This window comes from Theropithecus gelada, unplaced genomic scaffold, assembly GCF_003255815.1.
Source record: "Theropithecus gelada isolate Dixy unplaced genomic scaffold, Tgel_1.0 HiC_scaffold_15884, whole genome shotgun sequence".
In the NCBI taxonomy this organism is placed as follows: Eukaryota; Metazoa; Chordata; class Mammalia; order Primates; family Cercopithecidae; genus Theropithecus; species Theropithecus gelada.
In genome coordinates this window covers 688962-702445 of record NW_020257641.1, presented here as the reverse complement: position 1 = coordinate 702445, position 13484 = coordinate 688962, and the positions used below count along the sequence as shown (strand labels likewise).

At 42.1% G+C, this 13484-nt stretch overlaps 1 protein-coding gene across 1 annotated transcript in view; it reads right to left on the bottom strand.

Moving 5' to 3' along the window:
* Window positions 1-10438, bottom strand: part of LOC112617173 (5-hydroxytryptamine receptor 5B-like) — a 39596-nt gene extending 29158 nt beyond the window's left edge. Inside the window, 2 exon segments of the mRNA XM_025373932.1 lie at window positions 9667-9715; window positions 9717-10438. Coding sequence (XP_025229717.1) covers window positions 9667-9715; window positions 9717-10438 — 771 coding nt within the window.
* Window positions 10439-13484: the final 3046 nt, after the last annotated feature.

The following is a 13484-nucleotide window of genomic DNA, read 5'->3' as shown; positions in this document are numbered from 1 at the left end:
CCTGGCCAACATGGTGATACCCTGTCTCTACTAAAAGTACAAAAATTAGCTGGGCATGGTGGTGCATGCCTGTAATCCCAGCTACTCAGGAGGCTGAAGCAGGGAAATCTCTTGAACCTGGGAGGTGGAGTTGCAGTGAGCCGAGATCCCGCCACTGCGCTCCAGCCTAGTGAAAGAGTGAGACTCTGTCTGAAAAAAAAAAAAATTATTTAACAAATGATAATGGAAACACAATATACCAAAACCTATGAAACACAGTGAAAGCAGTATTAAGAGGAAAATTTATAGGTGTAATTGCCTACATCAAAAAAGAAAAAAAAAAAAAAAAAACCTTTCACAAAAAGCCCTAATGATGCATTTTAAAGAACCAGAAAAGCAAGAGCAAACCCAACTCAAAATTAGAAGAAAATAAACAATAAAGATCTAGCCAGAAATAAATGAAATTGAAATGAAGAAAACAATAAAAACATCAAGAAAATGAAGACTTAGTCTTTTGAAAAGATAAACAAAGCCAACAAACCTTTACCAGATAAAGGAAAAAGAGAGGAGACCCAAATAAATAAGATCAGAGATGAAAAAGGGGGCGTTACAACCGAGAGCACAGAAATTCAAAGGATTATTAGAGGCTACTATAAGCAACTATATGCCAATAAATTGGAAAGCCTAGAAGAAACGGATAGCCTTCTACCATGGTTGAACCATAAAGAATCCAAAACTTGAACAGATCAATAACAAGTAATAAGAACAAAGCCATAATAAAAAGTATCCCAGCAAAGAAAAGCCCAGGACCCAATGGTTTCATTGCTGGATTTTAGCAAACATTAAAAGAACTAATACCAAACCGACTTTAACTATTCTGAAAAATAAAGGAGGAAGGAATACTTCCAAACTCATTCTGTGGTGGGCAGTATCATCTTGATACCAAAACCAGACAAACACACATTAAAACAAACAAACAAAAAACTATAGACCAATATCCCTGATAAATGTTGATGCAAAAGTCCTCAACAAAATACTAGCAAATCAAATTCAATAACACATTAAAGATATCATTCATCATGACCAAGCAGAATTTATCCCAGGATGCGAGAATGGCTCAACATCTGCAAATCAGTCAATGTGACACATCATATCAACAGAATGAAGGACAAAAGCCATACGATCATTTCAATTGATATTTAAAAAGCATTTGATAAAATTCAACATCTTTTCATGATAAAAACCCTTTAAAAATTAGGTATAGAAAATAACATATCTCAACACAATAAAAGCCATAAAAGACAGAAACACTGCTAGTATCATATTGAATGGGAAAAAAACTGAAAGTCTTTCCTCTAAGATCTGGAACATGACAAGGACATTGTCCATGATAAGGACACTGGATCATGACAAGGACAGTGTCCATGACAAGGACACTGTCACCGCTGTTATTCAACATAGTATGGGAAGACCTAGCTAGAGCAATCAGACAAGAGGAAGAAATAAAGGGCATCCAAATAGGAAAGGAAGAAGTCCGATTACATTGTCATTGTTTGCAGATTTGGAAAAACTTGAAGATTCCACTGAAAAACCATTGGAACTAAAAAGCAAATTCAGTAAAGTTGCAAGATACAAAATCAACACACAAAAATCAGTAGCATTTCTATATTTCAATAGCAAATAATCTGAAAAAATAAATTTAAAAAGTTATTCCACTTACAATAGTTACATATAATTACCTAGGAATTAAAGAAGTAAAGGATCTCTAGAATAAAAACTATAAAAAGCTAATGAAAGAAATTGAAGATGACATGTAATCCCAGCTACCTGAGAGACTGAGGCAGGAGAATCACTTGAACCCAGGAGGCAGAGGTTGCAGTGAGCCGAGATCATGCCACTGTACTCCCGCCTGGGCAACAGGGTGAGACTCCTTCTCAAAAAAAGAAAAAGAAAAGAAAAAGAAATTTCCACAATATAATGGAAAGGTATTCCATGTTCATTGATTGGAAGAATAAATATTGTTAAAATGTTCATACTACCTAAAGCAATCTACAGGTTCAATGCAAGCCTTATGAAAATACCAACAACATTCTTTACAGAAATAGAAAAAACAATCCTAAGATTTATATAAAAACACAAAACAACAAAACTGGAGGAATTATATTACTGGACTTTAAACTGTACTACAAAGCTATAGTAACCCAAAGCATGGTACTGGCATAAAACAGACACAAAGATCAATGGAACAAAATAGAGAATGCAGAAAAAAATCCATGTATCTACAGCAAACTCATTTTTGACAAAGGTTCAAAGAACATACACTGGGGAAAGGACAGTCTTTTCAATAAATGGTGCTAGGAAAACTGAATATCCGTATGCAGAAGAATGAAACTAGACCCTTACTTCTTGTCATATGTAAAAATCAATTCAAAATGGATTAAAGACTTAAATCTAAGACCTCAAACTATGAAACTACTGCAAGAAAACATTGGAAGCTCTCCAGAACATTTGATATGGCAAAAGTTTCTTGAGTAATACCCCACAAGAACAGGCAACCAAAGCAAAAATGGACAAGTGGGATCACATCAAGTTAAAAAGATTCTGCAGAGCAAAGGAAACAATCAACAAAGAGACAACCCATAGAATGGTAGAAAATATTTGCGAACTATCCATGTGTCAAGGGATTAATAACCAGAATATATAAGGGGTTCAAATAACTCTATAGAGAAAAATCAAATAATTTGATTAAAAAGTGAATAAAATATTTAAATGGACATTTCTCAAAAAAAGACATACAAATAGCAAACAGGTGTACTAAAAGGTGCTCAACATCATTGCTTATCAGAGAAATGCAAATCAAAACTACAATAAGATATCATTTCACCCTAGTTAAGATGGTTTGTATCCAAAAGATAGGCAATAACAAATGCTGGTGAGGAAGTAGAGAAAAGGGCACCCTTGTACACTGTTAGTGAGAATGTAAATGAGTATAGACACTATGAAGAACTGTTTGAAGTGTCTTCAAAACACTAAAAATAGAGCTACCATATCATTCAGCAATCTCACTGCCAGGCATATATCGAAAAGAGAGGAAATCAGTACATAGAAGAGATATCTGCACTCCCATGTTTATTTCAGTGCTATTCACAATAGCCAAGATTTGAAAACAACCTAAGTGGTCATTCATAGATGAAGGATTAAAAAAATGTGGTACATACATACAAACAATGATATCCCATCATAACAGCATGGATGGGACAGGAAGTAATCATGTTAAGTGAAATAAACCAGGCACAGAAAGACACACTTCACATGTTCTCATTTATTTGTGGGAGCTAAAAATTTAAACAGTTGAACTCATGGAGATAGAGAGTTGAATGATAGCTACTAGAGGCTAGGAAGGGTAGTGGGAGGTGGTAAAAGAGAAGGGTTCATGGGTACAAAAATACAGTTAGATAGAATGAATATGATCTAGCATTTGATAGTACAACAGGGTGAATATAGTCAAAATAATTTATTGTACATTTAAAAATAACTAAAATAGTATAATTGGATTTTTTTTTTTTTTTTGAGACAGAGTCTCGCTCTGTGGCCAGGCTGGAGTGCAATGGCACAATCTCAGCTCACTGCAACGTCCACCTTCCCATGTTCAAGCAATTCTCCTACCTCAGCCTCCCAAGTAGCTGAAACTACAGGCACGCACCACCACGCCCAGCTAATTTTTGCATTTTTAGTAGAGATGGGGTTTTACCATGTTGGCCAGGATTGTCTCGATCTTTTGACCTCGTGATCTGGCTGCCTGGGCCTCCCAAAGTGCTGGGATTACAGGTATGAGCTACCACGCCTGGTCTGGATTGTTTGTAACATAAAAAAGGATAAATATTTGAGGTGATGGATAACCCATATACCTTGATGCGATTATTACACATTGCATGCCTGTATCAAAATATCTCACATGCCCTATAAAAATATAAATCTACTGTATACTCACAAAAATTAAAAATATAAAATTTTTTTAAATTACATTGTATCCCATAGATATATATGATTATTGTCAGTTTAAAATAAACATATAAACATAAATGGCTCTGTACAGATTTTGGGTCACTTGGGGCCTACTGCACGTAACCTTTATGTCAGTGTGTCATTGTTCAAGCAAAATGTCAATGTAATACAGCATTATCTAAAATCTATGCTCCAAGTTGACATAAACCCTAAATCTCAATACCTCACATTTACTTTGCTCTTTACAATTTACATAGTGCTTTCCCATACACTATTAAATCTTTCAAATACCATTGTACTTTGGACAGCTTTCTAGCAGAGCACTTATAAGACTTTATTGCATTTATAATTCTATAATTATAATCTACTAAAAATCCACTGGGATCAGGAAACTGCTTATTCATTCTTAGAAACCTCAGAGGACATTGCCTGATACATAAGATCAGTAAGTCAATCAAGTAATTTTGAACACCACGTTCAACACTTTTTGGAAAACACTTCTCCCAAAGATGAAGCCTAATTCCTCTTTTCTTGAGTGTGAGCTGGACTTAGTGACTCACTGCTAATGAGTAGAAAATAATCATATGTGACTTCTGAGACTGTCATAAAAGGCACTGCAATTTCCTCCTTGTTTCACTCTCTTGGATGGCTTGCTCTGGGGAAAGTCAGCTATCATGTGGTACCACCCAAGTAGCCCTTTGGAGATGTCCTTTTCTCAAGGATCTGAAGCCTCTTGTCAACAAGCATGTGAGTGCTCCATCTTGGAAGCAAAGTTTCCAGCCCCAGTCAAGCTTTCGAATGACTGCAGCCCCATGCAACATCTTGCCTACAGCCAAAAGAGATGTCAGGTCAGAACCACCCAGCTAAGCCATTCCCAATGCCCAACCCACAGAAACTGTGAGTTAATACATGTTTGTTCTTTTAAGCCACTAAACTGTGGGATAATTTTCTACACAAGCAATAAATAATCTACCTATGATTATAAGGAATAGCAATAAGAGAAATAAAATAATACTTTTCTTATTATTTATAAGAGAAATAGAAAAATAACGAAAGTAATGCGGTAGCTATTATTTATGGTTTACTATTTGAGGGACTCCACATATGCTAGAATCTCATTTGCTCTTCACAAGATTATTATAAGACACGTGGTAATATTTCCATTTTACATATGCAGAATTGCAGGTGTAGATTAAGTCACTTGGCTGAAGTGCTAATCAGTGGCAGTCGAATAAATGGAAATCCATGTCTCTTTGTTTCCAAGTCCCATTCTCTTAACCACTATGTACATTATCTCCCAATATGTATATATGGATTAAGAATGAGTGCAGGAGCCCAATTCACAATTGCAAAGATATAGAACCAACCTAAGTGCCCATCGACGAATGAGGAGATAAAGAAAATGTGATATACATAATGGAATACTATTTGGCCATAAAAAGGAATGAAATAATGTCTTCACAGCAACTTGGATGAAGCAAGAGGCCATTATTCTAAGAGAAGTAACTCAGGAATGGAAAACCAAGCACCATATGTTCTCACTTATAAGTGGGAGCTAAGCTATGAATATATGCAAAGGCATACAGAGTGATATAATGGGCTTTGGAGACTTAGAAGGGGATACTAGTCTGGTGACAACTGCACTAAAATCTCAGAATTAACCACGATATAATTCATCCATGTAAACAGAAACCACTTGTAGCCCAAAAGCTATTAAAAAATATATTTAAAAACTTTTAAAAGAAAGCAATAGTACAATTAAAAAAAAGAATGAGGGTAAGATATTAACCAAGGTTTCATTATAATTTGTGTGGTCCCTAGACATCTTTGCCTTCATGTATCCCTTCCTTCATTAAGAAATACTTAAAATTATGTTAATTTAAAGACTATTATAAGCAAGTATAAGCAAGACTGGATTCATTATAATATATTCATTAGTGTTATATTCATTTTTCCTCTAATTTTAAAAGAAATTAAAACATTTCTATGGGTCCCTAAAAGAATTCTGGTTCTAAATAGTATGACTACGCCTGATGGATAACTAGGTCCCAGCATCAAATTGCACACAGAAGTCAAACAAGCAATAGCAAAGAAAAGAGAGACAGAAAAAAAAAAACAAAAACAAAAAAAACAAAAAAAACCCTTTTGATGTCACATTTTAAAAGCCAAAGAAATAATGTTTCTTCTTTTCTAAACAGTAAAGGGCAAAGGGCAGTAGGAAGTAATTGTAACCCATGGGGGTTGCTTTGGGGTGGGGAGCAGATTATACTGTACATGGGATGCTCAGAGTCTCAGTTTAACATGTTGAAAGAAAGGACACCAGAGCAGGAATTAAACTTGTCCCCTGACAGAAGCAGGCAAGGCTTTTGTGCTCAATTGTGTTCAGCTCTCCTGGAAAGGAGAGTTCACATGAATAGTTTTGAGATCCTGCTTCATGGGACCCACCTTGACTGGGCTATGACTGCCTCATTCCTCTCAAACTGAGACACCCATGAGCAGAGGGGCAGGCCTCAGAAGTCAAGTCCCTGGAGACAGCATGGAGTAATGAAAACAGTGATTTTTTTTTCTTTTTTGAGTCAGAGTCTTGCTCTGTCATCAGGCTGGAGTGCAGTGGCACGATCTCGGCTCACTGCAACATTTGCCTCCCAGGTTCAAGGGATTCTCCAGCCTCAGCCTCCCGAGTAGCTGGGACTATAGGCGTGTGCCACCACGCCCAGTTAATTTTTGTATTTTTAGTAGAGATGGGGTTTCACCATGTTGGCCAAGATGGTCTTGATCTCTTGACCTCGTAATCTGCTTGCCTCGGCCTCTCAAAGTGTGGGATTACAGGCATGAGCCACTGCACCTGGCCGAAAACATTGATTCTTAGATCTGCTACAACCTTCAGCCTCTCTACCCAGTAACTGTGTGGTTTTGGATGAACTAGGTTTGTGGTGCCTTACCACAGTTTACTCTTGCAGTTTTCTCATCTGTAAAATGAGGGCCTTTTGGCAAAGACAGTGCTCACCAGATAGCCACATGCTCCGCTCCAATTCACTGCCAATGGCTGGCCAATGGTCTGCAAATAGTGGTGACATGTTTCCAGTTCAGGGTAAGGCAGTGAAAAGCTGGTATATCTCCATATGTAGCTCTTCTCCCACAGTATTTTGGGAAGACAAATGTGCAAGACAGCATAGCTAAAAATGATAAGTGGCCCAAATTCGTGAGAGACTGCCTGGAAGAGAGCTATGCAGGTGGGCCACCAGACCCACATTGAACTTTAAGTCAGAGAGAAATAAACTTCTGGTTTGGGGTTACATGTTACCACAGCAGGCCTTAGCTTATCCTGACTAATACAGACTTAATGCCAACTTTACTGAATTGTGAGAATGAAATGAAAGGGTGAATGCAAAGCATCAGAAATGTGTCTGGAAGAGACAATTCACTCAGTAAACATTTTTTTTCCCTCTCAACTTTCAAAAACTGCATTTTGCCCCAAAGGATTAATCATTGCCCAAAAAGTACATTCTGATAAGACCCCTTTCTTATAATACTTTAATGTTGGGACCTAGACACAGAATTCTGAAAAAGATGAAGGTTTTACACAGCCTTATCAACAGAGGCCTTCAAGCTTCATATAGGCTCCTGTTCCCTACAGAAAACAGTACAGACACTTTGCAGAGCCTAAACTCAATCCAACTCATTTCCCATGGAGTGTAGAAAGATGCAGGTGGGAGAAAGCAGAGAGAAAGTATTTCTGGCACAGTGTTTTACGCTTTTGTTTAGGTGTCTTGTTGCCAGAAGGCTTGCCAACATGGACTCAGGAACATTACCCAGAAGCTTGAGTGAGGGCCTGCTGCGACCCAAAGAAGCAGCATGCAACTGAATACTACTCCATCTACAATCTCAGCATCCTGTGATTCGAGGCCCTTAGACATGACTTAGAACAATACGGCATGCTAGAGTAGTTGAGGCCCAAAGTGGGGAAGGGCTTACCCCAGGTCCTCCTGCTGGGAGTGGCTACATTTTAATACTTCCTCTGCCTCTCAGAGCTCTCTCTATCCACCAACGGACACTCCAGATTGTCCAGCCTCTCATCCAGTCACCTCTTCCTTATGTCACCTGCCTGAATGGGAGCTGTCAAAAATGAACACTAAAATAAGGCTTGGCAAGCTTTTCCGGCATCCATTTCACTGTAATTTCTCTAACTGCACATTGGATTGATGCAGCTATTAAAAGTCAGCCCTACCTTGGCAATCAGACAGAAAAGCTATAATCACCCCAGGCATTTCCAAGGGACCTTTCAAAGAACATCATTAATTCTGAATAAAGCTCTCCCTCACCAACACTTTCCAATTATAGTCTTGACATTCCTATTTTATGCTGCAAAATTCCTCTGCCATTTAATGAAGAAGAAAAAAGGCCTACTTTTAAAATCGCATGTATTTGTCTGGTAGCCTAAGTACCTGAGTTCATTTTCCAAAATTAAAACAAAACTAGCAACAAAAAACTTTCCTTGTTTTTTTTTCCTCTTCTATGCACTGCTTCCCTCCCCCATGTATTGTATCTGCAAAGGGCAATAAATCCGGTTAATCTAAAGGACTGGGAGCATGTTAATTCAAATACTTGAGACCCTCAAAAGAGAAAGTTGAGGCTTCCAGAGTGAGAAGGATGCTGAGCACCTATTAGATCCTGGCCAAAAGGCAGAAAGCTTCAGACAGAATAATAAATACGGTGAGAGAAGATCTGCCGATTGCAATTTTGCTCATCTCATTACATTTCTAGCATTGTCTTCCTGCTCCGTATGGATTGCCGGGCAATATCCTGTTGAACCCCTTCTTTCTCCAGCCAGTCTGCCACCCAGTGTATGCCAGCCACTATGCCAGGGGCTCTACATTCTTCATCTCACGTAATCCTCACCAAGAGCCCTATGAATGAGGAATGAACATGTTTAAAGATGAAGAAATGAGACCCACAGATATTAAGCAACTGTGCCAATGTCCCAAGCTGGGATTTGAATCCATGGTTCTCTTTCCTAAATCACTAGAGGATAGCTCTGGGGTTGAGATAAGAAAAGTAAAGTGACACCGATTATTATATTTTAAAATCCTCACTTTTCCCCTTGGCAGGGTGCTGGCTAATAGAGTTGGGGAATAGTCTCTGAACTGCAGGGGATAGACTGGGGTACCGTAGAGACAGAAAATAAGGCGTGATTGGCCACAGGAATTTCTGCAAGACGAATTCCCAGTCCACTGCATCCCCTCTAGGTCTAGTTGGGACCAGGAAGTCGCGGCTGCAGGACTCACATGGACGGGGGCGTTTCAGGGGGAAAACAACAGATAGTGCAGGTAACAGGGTGTGCCCTCATCGCTACTGAGAAAGGCTGAACCTACAAGCCCCACCGGCCATATCGTGCGCCGTGGGTCGGTGTCAGATCGAGCTCCCTAATGTGCAGATGGTGAAACCTTTTCCTCTGCGCGCACCAAGTACGCGGCTGGCGAAGCTCCCGATTGCGTGCCAGATGCGCCGGTGACTAGCCCCTGGGTGCACACTTCAGAAGAACTGAAGGCAAACTTTTCCTCGTGCGCCCCAGGTAGGCGCGCACTCCAATCGTACAAGCTTCCGCCCACTCTCCCATTCGTCAAGCTGCCTCCTTCTCTAGCAAACCCTTCCCCAAGCAACATTGCGCAGCCCACCCCTCACCTGCATGGTGGCCGGCAACGGCAGCACAGCTCTCCCGCGGCGGCCGAAACTTGGCTGCCTTGTAGATCTTCCAGTAGACGAATAGCACCACGCCAAGCGGCAGGTAGAAGGTGCCGCAGGTGGAGAAGACGGCATAGGAGGGTTCCTGGCTCACCTGGCAGCACTGGAGCCGAGCGTCGTACACCTCGCCCCAACCAAAGAGCAGCGGCGTGAGGGCGATGAGCGCAGACAGCGCCCAGGTGAGCGGGATCATGAGCGCCGAGGCGCGGCGCCGGGTGCGCGGCGTGTACTGCAGATGGCGCGTGATGGTCCAGTAGCGGTCCAGGGCGATGGCCGCCACGTTCCGGATGCTGGCCGTCCAGCACAGCACGTCGAAGGAGATCCACACGTGGCACAGGCTCCGGCCCAGTAGCCAACGTCGCCCGGTAGACAGCTCACTCACCAGGCTCAGTGGCATCACCAACGCTGCCACTAGTACGTCCGAGACGGCCGTCGAGGCCACCAAATTATGCGGCACGCGATGGAAGGCACGGACCCGCAGGATGGTGACCAGAACCAGCAGGTTCCACAGGAAAGTGGCGGCGATCAGCAGCACTAGTAGCGTCACCACCAGCACCGTGAAGACAGAGAAGGGCGGCTCCCGACCTGGCAGGACGGCATTACCCGGGGTCGAACTGAGTATCCCGCTCGGGCTTGGGCTACTGCTGCAAGTCTTGGGTCCCAGGGCAAGGGCAACGCTGGCGGTGGCCACTGAAAGGTTAGCGGCTTCCATGGCGCTGGGGGTCGCAGCTCCAGGGCAGGGAGCGCACGAGTTGTCAGTGAGCTCAGCGTGGACCGGGCAGGTGGGGGCGTGGAGGGGGTACTGCCTGCTGGGGGAGGGTAGGAGAGGGGTCTAGGTCGTCCTACCCTGGTCCCTCCTGCGGGCAATAGCCCACCTCTGGCACTTATGCCTGCAGTCCCCGTAGACCCTCTTTTCCAGTAGAAAGGGTAAAAGAGAGCAGGACCCCTCAGTCTAGCTCCCCCTCACCAGTCCCTCCCACCACCTCTCTTAGCGGTCCCGGGTGCCACCGACTGTCAGGGGGCTGGGAATCAGCGCGGCCGAGTGACCCAGCGCAGGTTGTGCTTGGAGAGTTGCCCCCTCCCCGACCCAGCGGCGGCGGGAGATGAGCTGCACCTGGAGAGGGCGGGGGTGGGCGGAAGCAGGCGGTGGCTGGAGAACCCACCAATAGGAGCCGGGCCTTCAACTCTGTCCCAGCTGGTTTCCCTGCCTCTGCGAAGCAGAGAAAATACTGAGGTAGTCTCCGCGAAAGGTTTACAACTGGGGAGAAAGTTCCTTGCCATCACCTCCGCGGTCCCCTCGCACCTGCTGGTGGCGCGGTTTGACACTGGGAAACAAGGGTACCACCCTGCCCCAGCCAGGGGCTTCTGGTTTCCTGTCATCTCGATTCTACCTATACCTGAAATAGGAAACCCAGGTATTGGAGTTTACAAAACAGAAGGCTCCTAAGCCCAGCCCCATCCTGCCGCTTCGTTTCCAGCAGTCCGCCCGGCGAGGGCTTGGTAGCGCCTTGAGAAGTTTCACTCGCTGGCTGTGTGCGGAAAGAAGGCGGCTCCTGAGCAATCTGGTGGAGATCTGGAAGAGGGACCCTTTATACCATCATCTTCGCCAACTCTAACCTCCCCCATCATGTCCCCACCTCCAACATACGCGCACTCTCCACCCAGCCCTGTCCTTTCAGTTTCTAACATTCCTGACTATATGTCTTCACATCCAGGTTCAAACTGGAGTTATTTTTGTTGAGCCTTGGGCAAAAGCAGGAACCAATTAGAAAAGCGAAATTCCCCCAGCCTCTCACACTTAAAAAATACTTCAATCATTATTAACTCAATCTCATTCTGTTTTCCCGGGAGTAGAATAGAAACATAAAGAACACAGAGCCCAAACCGCCCCTTCTCTTGTCAAGGTGAGAAGGGTTAGACTTCAAGCAGGCTGACCTGGCTGGTGCCTGAATGACCTGGGAATGGGGGAGAAAGGGGCTATGAAACATACAAGGTGCAAACTCCAAGAAGCAGGTTTGGACTTGATCATGGAGAAAGCTGGAATTGAGAAGATTTTGAGAAAATTGACCTGATGAAGAGAATGTGTTAGAAGAAAAGGAATACTAGCCTTTGAAATATTTTATATCTCTCCATTTTATTGAACAAACATTATAATAAGAGCAAAGAATATTAGAAATGTAAAAACATGCATATTGCACTAGCCAGATGTATCACGTGCTTTTACTTTCATCTTTTGTCCCTATCCACATACTTTTTTTTTTTTTTTTTTGTGACAGAGTCTTGCTCTGTCACCCAGGCTGGAGTGCAGTGGCTCACTGCAAGCTCCACCTTCCGGGGTCACGCCATTCTCCTGCCTCAGCCTCCCTAGTAGCTGGGACTACAGGCACCCGCCACCTCGCCCAGCTAGTTTTTTGTATTTTTTTTTAGTAGAGAGAGGGTTTCACCATGTTAGCCAGGATGGTCTCGACCTCCTGACCTCATGATCCTCCCGTCTCAGCCTCCCAGTTTACTGATTTTTTTTTAAAAATTACAATTCGCAATTTTTTTCTCTTTTGGGTTTCTTTTCTTTTTTTGCATTTTTTTTTTTTTTTTTTTTTTCTGAGGTGGATTCTCCCTCTTTCACCCACGCTGGAGCGCAGTGGCGTCTTCTTGGCTCACTGCAACCTCTACCTCCTGGGTTCAAGTGATTCTCCTGCCTCAGTCACCCAAATAGCTGGGATTACAGCCATGCACCACCACGCTGGGCTAATAGTTGTGTTTTTAGTGGAGATGGGTTTCACCATGTTGTCCAGGCTGCTCTCAAACTCCTGACCTCAAGTGATCTGCCTACGTGGTCCCCCCAAAGTGCTGGGATTACAGGTGCACTGCCTGGGTTTGTTTTCTTGATATGTTTTCTCCCGAATTTAATTATGTAGTTAAAATATAGGAATGGTGTAACTGTTCTTTTTATGCATTTTCAAATTGTACCTCAGAAAAATTTAATGGTGTCAGTTTTCTTAGCCCTGGCTTTAGAGAAATAAAAAAGAAACGAACAGCCTTGCTAAAGCAAATTTTTATCACTAAAAACAGTGTTTAATTGGTGTATAATGATGTATTTTGATTGTTTTGATTTGCTTTTTTTTTTTTTTTTTTGAGATAGAGTTTCACTCTTGTTGCCCAAACTGAAGTGCAATGGCGCGATCTTGGCTCACTGCAACCTCTGCCTCCCGAGTTCAAGCGATTCTCCTGCCTCAGCCTCCCGAGTAGCTGGGATTACAGGCGCACACAAACACGTCCAGCTGATTTTTGTATTTTTAGTAGAGACGGGGTTTCACCACATTGGCCAGGTTGGTCTCAAACTCCTGACCTCAAGTGATCGATCTGCCTTGGCCTCCTGAAGTGCTAGGATTACAGGCATGAGCCACCCTGTCTGGTTTGATTTGCATTTTTAATTGCTAAAAATGCTACATATTTCCATATGGTGTTTATTATCTATGTATTCTTGCGTAAAAGCTGTTTATTCACTTTAAACTACTTTCTAAAGGAATATGGGTGTTGATTTAATGACTATTTATCAACTTTAATGCATTTAGATAACATATTTTAATAAGTTTTTTGTCACATAATTTCTCTTTATTCCTCTTCGTGTTTATTACATTTTGTTGAATAAGTTTTTACATAATAAAACACATTAATTCTTGTCTCCATTAATATCTTCAACTTAGTAATCATAAATCACTTTCCTATCCTCCATTTGTGTTATTAAAGTTTATGACTAG